The 19,034-nt window shown below is 36.7% G+C and overlaps 1 protein-coding gene across 1 annotated transcript; it reads right to left on the bottom strand.

Moving 5' to 3' along the window:
• Positions 1 to 7,667: 7,667 nt before the first annotated feature.
• Positions 7,668 to 14,187, bottom strand: LOC149837185 (glucuronokinase 1-like). Its single transcript, XM_090005875.1, has 6 exons — positions 13,879 to 14,187; positions 10,437 to 10,586; positions 9,443 to 9,631; positions 9,246 to 9,362; positions 8,923 to 9,083; positions 7,668 to 8,047 (listed from the first exon to the last, which is right to left on the bottom strand). The coding sequence occupies exons 1-6, from the start codon at positions 14,089 to 14,091 to the stop codon at positions 7,789 to 7,791; spliced, it is 1,089 nt and encodes a 362-aa protein (XP_089862001.1). The 5' UTR covers positions 14,092 to 14,187; the 3' UTR covers positions 7,668 to 7,788.
• Positions 14,188 to 19,034: the final 4,847 nt, after the last annotated feature.

Genomic DNA, 19,034 nt, shown 5'->3' with positions numbered 1-19,034 from the left:
GTGGATTGTTTGAAGCATAAGAAATGACTCAAAAATAAAGATAATAAGTCATTTGTTTCTAATGAGTGTAATTTAATTCATGTTTCATTGTATAGTTCGTGGATTGATTCTGGTGCCATGGTACACATTGCCAACTTCTTGCAGGTATTTCTGAACAAAAGGGAACCAACAGAGCATGAAAGAAGCATCTTCTAAGCCAATAAGATGCCTTTGCATGTCAAGAATGTTGAGACCTCATAGTTGTGTTGGAATCGGGATTCATTTTGGATTTGGTTGATACATTTTATTTTGTATCCTATAGTCAGAACCTGATTTCAATTTTAAAACTTGATAAGTTTAGTTTTATTTTTAAATTTGAAAATTCCAGGCTTATTATTATGAAAAATTCTATTAATGTAGGTTCTGCATACATGTGTGATGGTTTGTATCGGTTAAAAACTAAATTTCAAATTCGAGAATCTCACTCTGTTGAGAACACAATGATTTTCAATAAACATGGCCTAAAGGAAGATCAATCCTATTTGCTTTGACATTGAAGGCTAGGACATATCTCAAAAGAGAGAGTCCAACGACTTGTGAAAGAAGGAATTCATGGATCCCTTGATTTCACAAATATAGAACCATGTGTTGACTACATAAAAGCTAAGCAGTCTAACACGTATAAGAAAGATGCCAAACACAGCAATAGAAAGTTGAATATAGTGCACACGGTATTTGCAGTCCTTTTTTACCGTGCTATACGAGTGAAAAATATTTTGTCACCTTTATAGACGATTATTCACGGTATATGTATCTCTACTTATTATTTGAAAAATCTAAAGTCTTTCTGGTTTTTAAGGACTTCAAGAAAGAAGTAGATAAATAAACTGGTGAAGTTATTAAGGTGATTAGGTCTGATAGAGGTGACGAATATTATGGTTGTTTCACTGAGATGGGACAAAATGAAGGGTCATTAGTGTTGTTTCTAAAAGAGGAAGGTATTGTACCTCAGTATACCATACTTGATAGTGTTTATCATAATGGTGTAGCTGAAAGAAGAAACCGTATGCTTAAATGGTTCGAGCGATGTTAAATTACTTAAACATTTCCTTAACTTTGTGAGGTGAAGCTCTTAGAACAATAATGCATATTTTGAATAAGATTCCTATGAAGGTTGTTCAAAAGAGTCCTTACAAGTTATGGACTGGTAGAAAACCTTATTTGTCATATATGTGCATATGAGGATGTTCAGCAGAAGCTAAACTGTATAACCCATATATAAAAGCCTTTGATCTTAGGACGACTAGTGAATTTTTTATTGATTATCTAGAAAGATGAAAAGGCTTTAGGTTTTATTGTTCATCTCATACACCACAGATAGTAGAAACAGATAAAGTGAGATTTCTTAAAAATGGTTCTATTGGGATAGATGCATCTCAAAGTATTGATTTTGAGTACGAAGGATAAAGACCCAATTTTTCATGTCATTATGCCTTTGGATAATGTCAGGGAAAGTCCGGTTAATAAACATTAATCCCAAATAGAGTTAGTTGTTGATGAGGATATACAACAACAACAGGATACATAAGTTCATTTTAAACCACCTATAGCACTTGTATGGAGGACTAGAAAATCCGCTATCCATCCCGACTATGTGATGTATTTGCAAGAGTCTAATAATTTCATAGATATTGATGGTGATCCCTTCAGTTTTAAAGAAGACATTGAAAGTAAAAGATCAACATTTGATCAATGCCATGAAAGAAGAACTTGACTCTATGGAAAAGAACCAAGTGTAAGATCTTGTACCTCGACCTGATGGAGTCAGACCAATTGGTTGTAAGTGGGTCTTTAAGACTAAGACAGACTCTAAAGGTCAAGTGGAGAGGTACAAGGATAGGCTTGTTGCAAAAGGTTTCACAAAGATAAAAGACATTTATTATAATGAGATTTTTTTTCTTGTCTCAACTGAAGAATCATTGAGGATAATCATGACTCTCGTAGCTCATTTTGATTTAGAGCGACATCAAATGGATGTGAAAACTGTCTTCCTAAATAGAGATCTGAAAGAGGAGGTATACATGTATCAACCTTCTGGTTTCAGTGTAGATGACTCGAATCATTTAATTTGCAAATTGAAGAAGTCAATTTATGGACTTAAACAAGCTTCTCGTCAGTGGTATAAAAAGTTTAAGCATGTAATTATGAACTTTGAATTCACTGAAAACATTTTTTATCAGTGCATTTACACTAAGACTAGTGGGAGTAAGTTCATAATTTTGGTTTTATATGTTGACTAGGTGTGAACTCCAATATGGTTGGGTTCAAAGATTAACTTAGTAATGAGATTTAGATTAAGATAGGCTAGACGAAAATGAGTATGACCTTTCTAAAATTCTAGATTCAACAATCAATAGGCAGATGCAATAATCTAGATGGTCTAGGTTAGAGGAGGATTCTATTTATAGCTCGTCTAAGAGAAATTTGTGGATCTTAGGATCCAAACACAGGTGTGCCATGCAGGAAATGACTTCTTATTGGTAAAATTCTTGGACATATTTGTATGATTGCTTGAACTAATGCACTGTATGATTTATTGGTTGGTTTTAAGACAGGTTTAGGGTTTGGAAGGTGATCGTCCACGTGAACTAGAGGTTATGGAAAGTTATTTTAGTGATAACATCCTTCCTTGTGTGAAATCAAGTCCAGAAGGCAAGATCTAGCTTGGGGACAACTTAGGTTGTTACCGACAGTTTTTGGTGACAAAGTAAATCATCATCAAACTCTTTAGTGACAAACAAGACAATTGTGATAACCCAAGATGTTGTCAAAGAATCCTGGATTGATGTTTGAAGTTTGAGCCGTTTGACTTGTTTTAAACATAACTTCTGGTCTTGGTGTCAGTTTTGACTTTTGAGTGATTCATGTTGCATTGGAAAGTTGACACCTAATTTAATTATTCTTTTAGATGCAAACCTTAAACACAACTTTTTAGTGGTCACAAATGCATTGAAAGTGTGATCTACCGTTTTTTGGACCTGAAACACTATGTTTTTGGAAAATGATCTAAATACCCGGTTCCCTTGATGTCCATTGGTCCAAATTTGGCTGTCTACAAGCATTTTGCTGGAAATTGAGCCAAAATTAAGTCTTTAGGAGTGCATGACTGGCATTTGACAAACTAGGATGTAGAACTTAGGAGCCTATTTCATCTGTGGAAGCGTTTCACAGGATCGAAGGTATGCATGTCAGAAACTGGTTAGTAATGTTTAATGTCTACAATCATAGTCTGAGCTTTTCCTTATGCCATTGATGGAACTGAGAGAAAAAATCGTTATCTTTAAATATATCATCAGCCTTATCTTACTCATCATATACTAAGAAGGTAAAAAGTTGCAGGCCGTTGCCTATAGAAAGCTACTTTCCACAGAAGTTCCCTTCACCAAATCAGACAAGGCCCTTTTTCCTTCTATTAACTGTGAACAGACATGTAGCCCATATATCCCCCATAGAGTTCTGTCCAGATATTTCAGAGGTCAAACTGGGGTTGCATGTGTATCTTACCAACATGGATGAAACGTGGTGCAATAACAAATATTTTCTTTAGAAACTGTTAACATGGGTTTACATGGAATGGAAGAAGATGGTTAACAGGGAAAAAGGCAGGAAGAGCCATTTCAGGGGCCATTGTCATTTTTTTTTTTGCGGCCACATAAAATATAAGATCAGGTGCCTCGTACTTTAAAAAAAACTTGAAAAATTAAAGCAACCTCTAAGGTAATCAACATTTGTTTATGAATTATGAGCATTCTACATATTCCTGTTTATAGCATAACACTTCAAATTTATGTCTAGGAACATTTTCCTTGTTTCTGTTGTTTGTTCTTAAATATGTTCTTGTAATTTCCAAAAATTTGTAGCAATCATCGGACTCCATCCTTGATGCAGCAAGCAGCAATATCTTTTTTCATCTGAAACATTACTCTTTTCTAATACTTATGCTAATCTGTTGAAATGCTTCTCTATGTATTTTGCTGATAAATGTCATTCTTCTACGATCAGCAAATGGGTTTCATTAGGGCTAGGTATATTCATCTTTGTTCTCCTATGCAATGGCAAAATTCAATTAATGGGTGAATACAATTTTTTATTCAGTATTCCTTTCTCTAGTATGGTATTTTCTAGTTATTAACTTCTTACAAGAATTTTCTTTGTATGCTTTGAACCAGTATATGAATGCTTTTGATAGAGCTATGAATGTGCTTGATGATAAATTCTTATTTCTTGCATCCAAAACGCAGATGGTGAGCAGCATGAATGAAGAGGATAAAGTAAGAAATCTACTTATTCAGTATTATTCTACAGCTATTATTGCTTTTCTGTTTCCTATAAAATCCTTTTTTATTATATTTTCAATCTTATTATTGATTTCCTTAATGTCTTGTTACTTATTGCTTTGTCTCTCTTATTATGAGATATTTGGCACAAAATTTTTGTAGCCTTAGATATGAGGTTTTTTTATATGTAGCTTCTTTTCTTTGCATTTTTTACCTGAAAAGCTAAGTGCATGTATTAAAAAATTCAGTACTTTAGATCATATTCAAAGATACGAGGGCATGATTCTATAAGTGCATATATGCACTGAGTTTACAAACATGCAATGGTGGAGAATGTTGTCTAAGCACCATCCTTACTAATGTCCAGCCTTGCTGTTGCTGTTGCTGGAACAGGTGGTATGATGCCCTTTAAGGAGAGTTGGATACCTGTGGCATCAATAGTTAGGTTGATACCAGGCCCTGTTTGTCCAAACAAAACCCTTCTCCTTTGATGGGCAACTCTCTTTCACTGGATTGATTGGAAACCGATACAGTGGCACCATCCATCTGCTGCTGGATGGTGCCAAAAGACATCAGCAGCCTATCTTTGATGGGCAACTCTCTGACACTGGATTGATTGGAAACTGATATGGTGGCACCATCCTTCAGTTGCTGGATGGTGCCAAAAGACATCAGCATTTCACTTTTTTATTGATCGAGTAAGTAACATGCTAGAATTTTTGTACTCTTTTTTACTGTTGGAGCAAGTATAGCATAAATTACAATGACTATTCTCAACGTCCCTATTTTCTTGTATTTCTGACGTTATTCCCTAATGCTGCTTTATGGTCCCTGCCCAGAATGAATATTATAGATGCAGATCAGATATTGAAACATCAAATGTGTTGCTAACTGACCTGCTTATTTTCATCTCAATCTGATTGAGGCATCAGGTTTCATATGTTTAGATGTATAAAAGAAAAATGAAGAGAAATGGTATCAGTTAGTCCTTTCTGTACGTTTGCCTAGAGTGTTTACTGCTTGTACATTGGGCTGAGTTTCCTTTCAACCCATCTTTTATACTTCTGTTACACTTTTGCAATTGTTGAATTCAAATTTAGTTTTCCATCAAACGATCAATTCCTCTTTCTTGATCTACTCACCCTCTGGAAAACTAACTTCTATTTTTCTTATTTGGATCTGGAAGGAAATATTTATTCACTGGATTTTAAAGATTTTGCTTTGTAATGGAAGATGGGACATCAATTTTAAAATGAAATCATCTGAGTTATGGACTGAATGAACATCAACTTGCTCTTATTGGTCAATCTCCTCAGAAGCAATGTGCTGCAGGTGTTGGATGGTTTAGTTCCTGAATTCCTGATATGAAAACCACAATTGCTTATGTAAGGGGATTTCAACTGTCACCAGTGCAAGTCGAAGAATAATGCGTTGATAGTAAGGGAGGTTCCTATAATGTAAATATTTCTAGACCAAATTGAGTTTGTGAAAGAGCATGCAGCTGTTGTGGTGATTAACTTTTAATAAATCTAGTGATATTCAGATTGTGCATGGAGCACCATTGTGGGCCAATTAATTGGATTAAGCTGCAACTTCAATTCAGAGATCTGCGCAAGCATCTGCCTCCTATCATACTGCTAGTTTAATTTGACTGACCAATCATCATGAGGTTCTCTATCTGTTGATAACATGAAGTTAACCATGTTCAGTCCCAACCCCCAACAATAGGTAGCCTTGAAAAAATCAGACAATTTACATTGGATCTGAAAGCAAAGTCAGACTCCAAATCCTGCTTACATATTTCTAACACTGAAAAACTTGGAACCATCTATATTTGAGCTAACCCATGAAAGGATAGGTGGCTTGATGTTCCTTGTAATTTTCAACTTTTTTAGGATTGTGGTTCACCAAGTTCTGATCAATAAACTGAATCTGTTGACAACCTATAGAATCTTATTAGGTGCAATCTGTTTATCATACATCTTTTGATTGCTTGCTACATTTGTTCAACGCTGAGAATTGGTTGTCAAAATTTTGATCAACTCTTCAATACTGGAATGATACACATTTATCAGCCTTATTATTCAAGTTACCCTTTTTTAAATCTTACTCCCTAGACTAGGTCTTTTTGCCAATAGAGAGGTTCTAGCAGCATGATTATTTATGATCTAGGATGATTTTTGAATTCAAGGATAGGTTAGAAATCAGTTTATTAGAATATAAGAGGATGTTGCAGTGGTCGTGAGATATGCATCATAAGGAGAAGTATTTATTAAACCTCTTGTGCTTGCCAAGAGGAAATTTTACAAGCATGCTTCGAATGCTGTGAAACTAGTGATCATCTACTTTAGGATGATGTATTTCATTGTGGCCCGGGTATGCCATGATGGATCATCAGTTGATGACCCTGATCAGGTTTTCTTTCAATAGATTGAATTTTCAGCTTGGGAGTATCACCATCCATGAGAATATATGCTTATTGGAGATTTCCCTTGAGGCTGAGGCCAGGAAAAACTAAAGTTAGACTTGACCTCTTTATATGTGAAAGCTTTTTCATGGCTTTCCTACTGGTGTACTTATTGAACAAGGCAATGGAATATTCAATGTATTGCAAATCCGTGCTTTCAGGTTTCATGGTAATGAATGCCTATACCTGCAAGCAGATTTCTTTTTTCAATCATTCCAGCTTTGCTTTGTAAGTGGGAGCTTAGATTTATTGCCCTGTGCTAATGCTGCAACTATAGGCCACATCTTTTCACATTGCAATTGAATGAATTTCATTTGATAAATTTGATGTGATTCTTAGGCCTCTCTCTCTTTCTTGTTTTTGTGATTTTTCTTAAAACTAACCCGTTTCTTGTAGTTCTCTTGTATTTTCGTGTTTTGTCTGTTTATTTTTACAAAAGAACATTCAATGAGCCCTCGAAAGTACCCAAAGAGCTCTCTAAGGTCCCCTTAAAAAGCCCCTCAAAGCAGGGAGCCCTAAAAAATTAATAATAATCTCGAAAAAAAACTAAATAAAAGAAAAAGACAAGCTCCAGAAGACCTTTTTCTTTTTTTTGTTTTTAGCTTAAAAATTATTTTATTAAATTCAATTTAAGTTTGTAATAAAGCACTTTATTTTTTATGTCTCTCTATAAAGTATAAAGAGTAGCTTAGCTTTTCTTTGGAATACAAAGTATTTTTTTTGTTTTTTAAGACCGACCTGGACTCCACCAATTTGGTGTCTAACTTGCATAAATAGTTTTCATCAAAAGTATTGTTTTAAAATTTTATTTCACTCACACCATGTTCAACTATTTCGTACACGTGCTTCAGGTTCAGGCTTGACGGTTCTCAACTAAATGATAATTTCAAAAAATTTCAATTATTAAATAAATATATAATAAGTTAATAAAGACCATGCAAAATCACAAATCAACAAAATCAGTCATTTTGGAACGTGGAGATGGGGAACATATGCAAACGGAAATCAAGACTTAAGATCTCTGCTAAAAAGCATTTTAAGGTCTTCATCATTGAGAACGCAGGGAACAACCATGGCAGGCTGAATGACAAAACCAGCTTTGTGACAAGCATCTTCCAGACGCTTTACTTGTGAAGATCCATCAGGGCAGAAGGCAACCACTGCACCCCCACTGCCAGTAAATTTCGACGCAGCACCGACACTTCGAGCAACTTCAACCATAGCAATATTCATCGATCCCAGAGCATCATCCCCGAACATGCACCTGAAAAGGACAATAAACAGTGGATAATAATGTTTGTGACTATCATCACCCTTTTCTGCAACTGGTACCACATGCTAGTCATGAAACAGTAGGCTACCAATACACCATCTATGCAAAGGCGGTTTCTCAAAAGAGTCAACTAACTGGATACACAGTGCAAAGGAAAAGATAATTATGAGGCAAAGCATCTTGAAACTGCAAGTTACATGAAACTAAATATGAAAGATATAAGAAATAGAATGATTAATCATTAAACTATGAAAATGGGACATGAAAAGAATGGTTAGAGAAAGATACTTAGAATGACAATAAGTTTCCATAAGCAAACAAGAATGCATACGTGCATGTAGACACAACACGAATTGGTAATCATATTATGTGAATGACATGATCTAATGTTCATGGAATTGGTAACTTTCTATGTCAATTTCAAGAAATACATCACCATATTCCACAAATTTTAGGAAAGGGCTTCTAGCTATTAGATAAGAATGCCCACTTTTCTTGATTTGAGGAATGTAAATGTCATGGATTAAAATAAATAAGTTGTCTCCATGGTTTTCAGCCATGTAAACAAAAGAGGCCATTACATTAAGGGGCCATTTGCATTCCACGAAAGAGGATGCTGTGGCAGGTGTGAAAAATGATCATCAGGAGTGTCATGAACTTGCCCTATCTCAAGGAAAGGGATGATGCAAAGTACAAAACTTTTTGGTGGACTTGGATTGTTTTCTTTCTTTTTTTATACAATAGAGAAGGCCCATGAGTTCAAGCTACAAGTGGAGTGAGAGGAAGGTATTGGTGGATATGAGACAAGTTTTTAACAAAATTTTAGTTTGAGTAAAAATGCTAAACAAATAGGATATATGGCCCACCTTCGAAGATCAAAATTGTGGTTTATGAGTTCTGCAAGTTTGTTGTAGTCTTTTTCTAATAATGCCTTCTGCCCTCCCGCAACTAAGTTGGCAACTTGCTCCATTGAGGATATAATAAACTCATCTCCATCAAGCCACCTCTTTCGGACAGAACTATGTACCTACACCAGTAGAAGTCACACAAGTGCACACCAAAATTGGATCTAATCTGCAGTTTGAGCTAAGAGGCTCAGAGTTGAAGAACTTGAGTCTTTTGATCTGACGGAGATCTAAATAAATTAACCTTAACAGTATGGTACAAGAAGTGCTATTAGAATACCAACCTTTCCGGAATCACTAGGATTTTCAGCATAAATGACATATAGCGGAGGTAGCAAACTTGTGTCCATAGATGTATACAAACCGTGCCCTAAGACATCCATATTCTGCTTGCTGAAATCCTGAAAGTAAACTTCTCACATGAGAATCATCATGGATACATATGGGAGTCTCAGTTTCAATATCTGGGTATGGATTGTACCATATATACAAGCCCTCCATACACTTGTGCAACCCGATCTTGAAGGCCAGCAACAATCCCAAGTTCCATCTCGGCGCTAAGAATTAGGTTCGGTCTGATTTCTACTTTGACCAGATGTCTGACCTTGTAGAAATCAAGCAAGCAACTCAATGCAGCACATACAATTGCACTAGAACCTGAAAGCCCTGTCTGAATGGTTATTATAGTAAGTTATCCACAGTTGCATGATTCAAGCGAACAATTTGAGAGCATAAATGCACACCATATGAAGGCATCCTTTTTTTAGAACAAAACTTTAAACTTTGAAACATTATTGCCATATAATTATGGAAAAGGAAAGAGGTTTTACCATCTAAGAAAACATCATCACCAGGTTAAAACACTTTCATTTATGCCAATAAGATAGTTGTGAATCAGAACTGAAAAGATACAATGATGCTTTAAACCTGATGATATCCCTTTTCATACTGAAAGAAGCATAATCAAAGGAAATGAAAATGCATCACCATTATGATTATAATGTTTTGCTTTTACAAGTTTAAAAATGAAGAATTGTAATAGTTGCATGGCTTCTTTCCCCAGAAAACTTTTGGCAGGAGGTGAGGGCCAAAAAAACAAAAAGATTTTTAACCTTTTGATTGGGAAAACACTCAAGTATAAAGAGAAAAAAATTCCAATATTTATTGAGAGTAAATAACCTTTCAAGTAGGTCATGAAGGCTTTATATCTACACTTTGGCATTGGCATTGCTAACAAAAATAATAATAATACCCAAACAAATAATCTTACTAATGGAAGCGTGAAGCACAATCCCACACTTGCTGGCATATAATTTACATAACAGTGTTAAAAACTGCAAGTTCTAATCAATGAGAATGAGCTGAAATAAAATGAAACATTAACTCAAAAAACAAGACAAACACAAAAATAAACAAATAGTGAAAGAATAAGAATGAAACAACAATACCAACAAACCATATCTAACAAAGTTTACCTGACGAGGGATATTAGTGTCATATGACAATGTGAAATTTTCACTCTTAAGTTCAATATTGTTTTCCTTGCAGTACTTGTAGAAAACTTTGCAGATTGACATCAGCAAGCGAACCCCACCATAATAGCCTTCATTTTGCACTCGATCCACCTGAAAAATAAACAGATAACCTCAGATATACAGATTTGTGTAGACATTGCTTTTGCATCATTTCGAGAATTATAATCATCTAAGTCATGTACTTCTATCTTTGGTTTTCTGACAAACATAAACTACAGTGAGATAAATCTGAATAATAAAAAGTGCGTCTCTAGCCCAGTGGGAACACTAGAAGACAAGACATTTATACTTGGATGTATAAAACAATATCCATTGTCCACACTCTTGAAAACCCTGTGCACTTTAATCTTACTCATTTTTATTTAAAATTGCATAGTCCAAATATTCATAAAGTTTCAAACTTTGGGTTCATCATTCGTCACTTCTATCATGTCATATTTATAATTTGAACATAAATTTCAATCATCCGGTAAATCTCTAGTTCATCCATAAGTTGTTTAACCCATTAGCCTAATTCATGATTGCCTTATTCTATAGATATTTTAGAAAACAATTGTGAACGAATTAAGAGAGGCATGCTATGTTTGGTGTTGATGGAAATCACCAGTCGTCCAAGTTCTATCTCTTGGATATCATGCTTATTAAAAAATGGTTCTCATATTTAATGAGATACCATACTTCCAATTTATGAGACCATATATGTAACATTTGTGAGTGATCTCAAGAAAGAAACCAATTTTATACTTTTAATAAACATCCACATTACAAGTTCTACCTCTTTATTGGTATTCAATCAAATTGCTCCTCCCATTTGAATAAGCTGCATGTTCTCATACCCTCCAAAATTATATGCAAGACACAAGTAGAATATAAATTCTAACAATTTGGTCCTCTTCATTGAACATTAGAACCTGTACGTTATTTTCATTTTCCCTCAAGTCCAAATCAACAATTTCTATAAATTATCAAAGAATAAAGTAATTAATGCAAAAGCTCCATAGTTGAACATAGGTGAAGGTCTTGACATTTCACTTGTGAAAAGAGAAACGATCAAAACAAACTGGAAGTAAAAAACACCGAATTGATAAAAAAAAACAATTAATAGAAAAATCATAAAAGGTAAAATGAAACATCGAACAATCACATAAACACAATCCAAAATACATTGACAAGGAAGGAAAATGCAAGAAACAAAAGGTTTATAAACTGCACTTGTGTGGCATATTGGTAGCATTGGCATTTTCTCATGTTACGTACATGAAAGTACTCATTTGTATATTATAAAAGTTACATTTATTCTTTTAAAGTCATGTTTACTACACAAATACATGAATATAGTCCTTTGTATATTGTAACAGTTACTATGTTATAACATTAATTTGCTGCAGCCCAATCCTATGCTTACGGGATAGAACATCCATATCATCATTTGAATAAGATAGACGTTTCATGTTGGTATGAAGTTTATTTTTTTATCCCATTACCTTTTCCATCACATCTCCAACCTTCTCTCATGAAGTTCAAAGGCTCAAATGATATTATACCATCATCACAATCAAGATAACCCTCTCCATCCCAACTTCATTCTCGTCTACTTTTTTATATAAACCCTAAACATGTTTTTAATCCTATCTTTGTCTTTCTTTATCTTCATATAATCTCTTTCTTTCTTTATCTTCTTATTATAGAAACAACAATATTTATTTTACACTTCTTATTCTCCAAGTTTTTTTGTTAGCATTGGAGCTAACATGAACATTGAGCCAAACATTTCAGTCAAATGAACCAATCAAAAAAGAAAAACAATGTACTGTTGTAGCCTTCTAATCTCATTTCATTGTCCGAAGAAAGAATGGTAACAGGAAAAAACAGAGCCTGGAGAGTCTCTTTATAGATGTATCAACTTGACTTTCAGCACAATAGAAGAATAATTTATCTATTAGTACTCATTTAATTTTATGCTAAAGATATTTGTTTTTCTCATTAAAATAGTATTGATAATTTCTCTACTTTGAATTCATTACTAGAATGTTGATCTTCACCAATTTTGTAAATTGGGAAATCATTCCCGTTGATATTTAGATTTCACGAGCTATCTTCATGTTACCATTTAGGCACTATTGTAATTCTTCATTAATGAAACAAAGTGGTAAAAATCATTGCTTCAGACCAAAAGATTTAAATTCATTAAATGGACGAGACCAAAAGATTTAAATTCATTAAATGGACGAAGGAAGATCAGAAAATAGCAACCTACATTCTTCATACATTTATGTACATGATAATCATTTGGCTTGTACGATCTTCCTGGCATGTTGTTCATGCAAATCTCAACACCAAGAATCTACAATGCAAGAAGCAGTCCAATACTTTTATTTACAGATTTTTTTTTTAATATCTCAATAAGATCAAAACTTGTGGCAATCCGCCATCTAATATGTGAACGAGACTATTATGCAAAAAGTTTGTGGACTGGATTCAAAATTTAGGGTTCTCATGTCCTTGCTAGCTAGTCATTTATTATGGGTTAACATTAAGGACATAAGGCGTTTCTTCAACAAAACAACTTTCTTCCCAAGCTGAAGGAACCAATGTACTGATAAAGTGCTTGTCATAAATAAATGTCAAAAGCAAGAAGATGTGGATGTGGCAGGTTGAATCAATCCCAGTTCAAGGGTTAAATAATTTCATGGCTTGCCATTTAATGTTGGACTAGTTTTGGTGACATTAACAGCACAAGCCATGTCTCCCTAATCAAGCAAGTATTGATAATCCAAGGGAACGATGTGAACATATGCACCTAAAACTTCTAATCAATTTCCAAATATTAAACCATTATTACTGATGATAACGATATGCTTATTTTTCTTTTCTTGAACTTAATCTAAAACCAAAAGTATCTTTTAGCATATTTACAATTATACTTTTGGCATGCTCTTGTCATAGTGCAATCCTTTGAACCAACAGTGCGTGGGTGTGCTCCCAACGAATTCTCTAGATGCTTATTGGGTAATAGAATAAGTCATCAAACTCTTCCACACACACTTCAACAGGATAGCATTCAAAGTGGATGTGACCCATTTTCACCCATATTCTTTCTATCTTTTTAATGGCACCTAATTATCAAAAGAAAGAGAACAAGTTCAAAATAAAAAAAAATCAAAGAGAACAAACATATATGAACGATCCCCACAATTACATGCATATGGGGCTGCCAAGATACTCAACTACAGTTTATAATTGCAAAGACCCAGTTCAATATTTAACAAATCAACAAAAAGAATGACGTAAATGGATATATATATATAGGTATAAATCTTATCCAATCAAACTTAAAAAAAAGAAAAGGAACAAGAAGAAGAGTGGGAAAGGGGGAACCAACCAAGGATTGGATGGAGGAGAATTGAACGAAGTCATAGAAGGGATGGGGCTCAATGACGAGGTGGTCAGAAGGATGAAGGCGGACGGTGGCCCAGAAGTTGCCGAGGGTGAAGGAGATGGTGCGGCCGTAGTAGACGTCACTTGGGTTCCCGAGCAAACCCACCCGTGCGTATGCCTTGTGCTCGATCCAACCATCCTCCCCATTCACACCCATCGTTTCCCCACCTCCCCAACAAACAGAGAGAGAGAGAGAGAGAGATCTTCTAGCGCGTGATAGCGGAGGAGAGCTTCCCCCGATCAAAATGTGGCTTTTACTCTAAACAGATACCGCTCAATCAGATTAGAGTTGAATAGGGTAATACTGAATCTGAATTCCACCAACTTAAAATAGGGAAAATATTAAGAGCAGATCATGTGATCGCACAACAAATCACTTTGGGAAAGTGGTTTGACATCCTAACCATCCATTGATCAATCGTCACCATTATGATTGCCAATGATGATATCATCATTACCTTTTTGGTGGGTCCACAACTTGCACAAGGACCATGACATTGAAGCAATGGACAGTGAAGCGTATCGCAAAATAATAAAATCTTGACAATAAAAAACGTGGTTTTTTATATAAATAACCAGTAAAAACATAAATATAAAACATTATATTTATGTTTTTGACAAAAAATCATGAGAAATTAAAAATATCGTAAGAAATTACCATATTTTCCTGAGATTTTCATAAATCTCACGAGATTTCTCACTAAGCAATCAAGATGTAATGCCCCAAAATCCAGGACTTTGCAACTTTTTATGAAAAGTTTGAAAGCATTGTAATCATTTGTTTGTCAGAGTTGTTAAATAGTAATTCAGCAAAAAATGATATTTTGAAATAGCAAGTCAATAGACCTTGGGCATATTACAACGCAAATTTTTCTTCACAAACAGATTTGAAACTCCATATATTTAAGAAAAATCAATAGATTATGAAAATATAATTTTTAATAGTTTAAGACTTATACAAAAGAGAGATTTTTAAGAAAACCTTTATGCAAATTTACCAAAATATCCTCAAGAGCAAAACATCAAGAAAAGAATCTCATTTTGATCTCATCACGTCATCGTGCCATCGCAGTCCAAAACATGTACCGTACATCACCTGCCCATGAAATGAGTCAGTTTCGTAAAAAATTGGTAAGTGCACAAAAGAATGCAATAAATAACAAAGTGTTAAAGTAATCAGAATAAACATTTATAACAAAGCTCACAATGCATGCAATTACCAATAAATTCTTCACTCCATAAGCAAGTAACTAAATACAGAAAGTGACCGAATATAGTAACAGTCAACCCATCAAAAGTGTACAACTAACTGAAGGGTGAGCAAGTTGTTTTTAGTTTTGATATTAACTGGTCATGTGGGTATGAACATGACACTAACCGTAAAAACAACCGAGATTGATCAGGGAGTCTATTATGCTATGTGTTTTAAGATACCCTGAATGACTAACTGAATCTACTCCTAAGAAGACGGTCAGTGGCCAAGAGAGTAAATCCTCAAAGACCACTTGTTTTACTTTCGCAGAAGTGCCTAAAACTACTTTTTGTAATTCATTTATCATAACTCCGATCATTGGAGAAGTTGTGTCTTTTGCTTGTAATAGCCATTAATGATTTGTTCATCGAAGTTTTTGTATCATTCATCATCTCTCTTGACGAACCATATCGAACAAGCACAACGAAGGTTTCTTAATCGTCGCCCTGTTCTACATGCTCTGGTCCATTAAACACACTCGAGCATCTTGCCTGTGAATGCGCATAGTCACCATTTTATGAGTTACAACAGTTAAGCCTTATTCCCACGCTTGGAGGCTTCATTGTCCTCACCTCTTGCCATATATCATCCCCGACTAAAGGTACGACAATGATAGTAGGCATGGGTTCCTTAAAAGTACCCCAACAGCATAAACCAAATCCAGGCATGCATGCATACTCGAGAAATCTGAAATGCCCATAAGGAAGTATTTTCTCGAAATTGAGACGCCAATACCCAATTTTGTATCTTATCAAAAAGAGCGAACATTGGTAGGTGCGCACTCATGCCTTGCGAGGTTTGCCTAGTAAGCCATCGCAAGATGGCAAAACTTCACATCACGTGCAACAACAAAAGTAACCAAATGCAAGGACATAATGGCAGTATACAACGGGAGCAAGAAATAAAACAATAAACAAAGGCAAAAACATAAATATAAACAAGAAAGACAGAAAGGTGGCACATAAAACATGACGACAACAGAAAGGTAAAGTGCAAAAAAAATAAGACAAGAAAAAGAAAAGGCCTTGACACATAAAACACAAGGCAGCAAAAAAAAAGTGCAGAAAAGACAAAAAGTAGAAGCCTAGAATCATCAAGTGATGCGGCAACAGAAAGAAAAGTGCAGAAAAGTAAAGAGGACAAAGATCACAAAACCGCATCCTTCGGTTAAAAAAAATACGTATATATTTTTATAGATATATAATTATCCTTTTTAATTATCTTTTCTTATTTAACATTTGTCCATTCATAGTCCTTCTTACGCAACTTTTCCCTACTTTTGGGGTTGCGAGTCCTCCTAGGCCTACCACGTAGACGCGAGCTGCTCCAACGTGCATAAAGGCATTAGTATAAACTTAACTTTGAAAAAGGGGACGGGTGAAACCCGCGGTGGGTTCGGACCAGGCCCCATATCACTTACTGTGGTGGCAGGAACAGAGGGGGGGGGGCGATCCCTGCCTGCAGGCTGCATAGGCAGGGGCAGAGAATGGCAGAAACAGGGAGCCTTGCCTCTTGCCTGCCAAACTGCAGAGGCAGGGGCCTGATGGGAAGCGACAGAAAGCAGTAGAGGCCCCAGCCTGCCAAGAAATGGCAGACGCAGGGGGGGCTGCTATCAGCCGAGAAGAACAGCGGAGGCAAGGGCATAGCCCCTGCCTGACACAAGGTGGCAGAGGCAGGGAGCGCACCCCTGCCGGTCTGTTGAAAGCAAAAGGGACAGGGTAAGAGAGGGGTGGGTTCTGCAGTCAGGCCTAGCCCGACCCCGTCCCGACAAGGGAAGGCGAGGAGGGAGGCAGGGGATCTGCCCCAGCCTACCTGAAAACAGGAGGAGGCAGGGGCAACGTCGCCCCTGCCTGACGGAAAGTAGAGAGGCAGAGCGAAGCCCCTGCCTGATGGAAACTAAAAATGGCAGGGGGCTTCGCCCCTGCCTGACGGAAAACACGGACAGGCAGCCTCTGTCTGCCGGCCGGAAAAAAAGAAGACAAAGAGGAAGACGACGAGGGGGAGAGGTGCTCGGCACCTCCCTCCTGGCAGAGCCACCCACCATGCTCCGGTCTGCCGGCCGGAAAAATGAAGAGCAGAGAGGGGAAAAGGGCGAGGAGGGGAGGTGCTGGCAGACCCAGAGCCACCACGATGGTGGCTCTGGTCCACTGATCAGAGAATAGGAGGGTCGAGGGAGAAGAGAGAAGAAGACAGCGAAGGGGGGAGGGGTTACCTGTGGGGGACCCGGCTCAGGGGGAGTCCGAGGACGGCAAAGGCGACGGCGACAGGACTTCCTTCGACGGGCGGAAAGGGACGAAGGAAGGAGAGGAGGTGGTCAACGAGGTCGGGAACGGAGGGTGCGGGCCGGGAATGCGCCGGCGAAGCCCCCAGAGCAGGGGCGGCGACGGTCGGCGGTAGGACGGGAGGATGGAGGGGGGCGTCGGGAGACAGGAAGAGAGAAAGGCAGCGGGGATTCGGGGGGTGCCTGGGGTCGCCGGCGGTTGAGCTCGCCGGCGGGCGCAGGGCTAGGGTTTTCTATCTGAGAACCCTAACCCGCGCCCTCTCTTAGAAAGAGATGTGGGGGTTGGGGTTTACCCGGTTCGGATCCGGACCTGACCCGGGTCCGACCAAAAAAGTTTTTTTTTTTTAATACGGGCTTTACAATGGATGTCAAATCACTTTTCTAGAGTAATTTGATAGATGATCTTATATGCTCTAAAAAATATTAGTTGTTCCAAACTCATAGGACAAATTTTTAGACCAAACGTCATCCCATGGATTTGTTTAGCATGTAACCCTTGAATTGTAATATTTTGAAGTATAAATACATTTTTATAAGGTTGAAAATTCAATACATTGCAACACATTGATTTTTAAAACCCTCTAAAAATCTGATATATACGTCAGACGAACATGATCTAAAAGACAGTGTCTATTATGCTAAACTATCGATATATATATATATATATATAGGGAATGGAGTAATAATGGACGGTTTAAAACTGTCGGACGAACGAGAGCTGCAAGTTTACGCACAAAACACTTTTTTTAGCGGAAATAACTTTTAGTGGCAGTCTAGACCACCGCTATAGGGCATTTTTCTGCAAAATTAACGCGGGAGTGATCAGCGGCATGCATTTGTCTAATGTAAGACTGGACGAGAGAAATTGTCCACTGTTACTCCCGTTTCTCTCTCTGTGTGTATATATATATAGAGAGAGAGAGAGAAAAAGAAATTGGTAACTACTCACATGTTAGGTGCTCACATGTTAGGTGCTAAGTGAACGTGCTAAATGGGGTTTTCAGCTTCTCTGGTGCTTTTTACGCGGTTCCTACCCTATAAATGTGTTGGCATAGTTGATTTATTAAGAATTTACACATGGATCATGTGTTTTCAGTGAAAAAATGATGTTTGGAGCTTAACAAATTTATAAAGATTTTCGACCGTTGATTTTTTGAGCCTTATAAAAACTCACTCATGTGTCGTAATGAAACAGTTCAAGAGCTGATCCTTATAAAATCAAGTACATAGATCACATTTGTATGGTCAAATTTTATAAATAAAATAAAAAAAAGGCTGAAAACCCCATTTAGCACGTTCATTTAGCACCTAACGTGTGAGCAAAGAACTCATTTAGCACCTAACGTGTGAGCAAAGAAAATCATGGTCACTAGCACTATAGGAATTCACACACAACCAGTTTGAAATGAATTAATGTAACTTGAAAGCTCTAGTAGGTACCCTAGACTTATACATCATGAAAAATGCAGGCCTATTGACTATCATCATCAATAAAGGGACAGAGAAATGAGTGCATCACTTCTTAGGAAAGAAGTAACTGGTACATAATAACGAGTGCATCACTTCT

The sequence above is a fragment of the Nuphar pumila genome, chromosome 5 (assembly GCF_984573655.1).
Source record: "Nuphar pumila chromosome 5, dmNupPumi1.hap1.1, whole genome shotgun sequence".
NCBI classification, from domain to species: domain Eukaryota; kingdom Viridiplantae; phylum Streptophyta; class Magnoliopsida; order Nymphaeales; family Nymphaeaceae; genus Nuphar; species Nuphar pumila.
Note: the sequence above shows the minus strand (reverse complement) of the source record. Positions and strands in the feature narration are given on the sequence as shown.

Coding starts and splice junctions, on each gene's coding strand:
- LOC149837185 (XM_090005875.1), bottom strand. CDS start 14,091: ATGGGTGTGAATGGGGAGGATGGTTGGATCGAGCACAAGGCATACGCA. Junction 9,084..9,245: donor ATCCTAGTGATTCCGGAAAG/GTTGGTATTCTA, acceptor CTACTGGTGTAG/GTACATAGTTCTGTCCGAAA. Junction 8,048..8,922: donor CACAATTTTGATCTTCGAAG/GTGGGCCATATA, acceptor TGTCCTTTTCAG/GTGCATGTTCGGGGATGATG.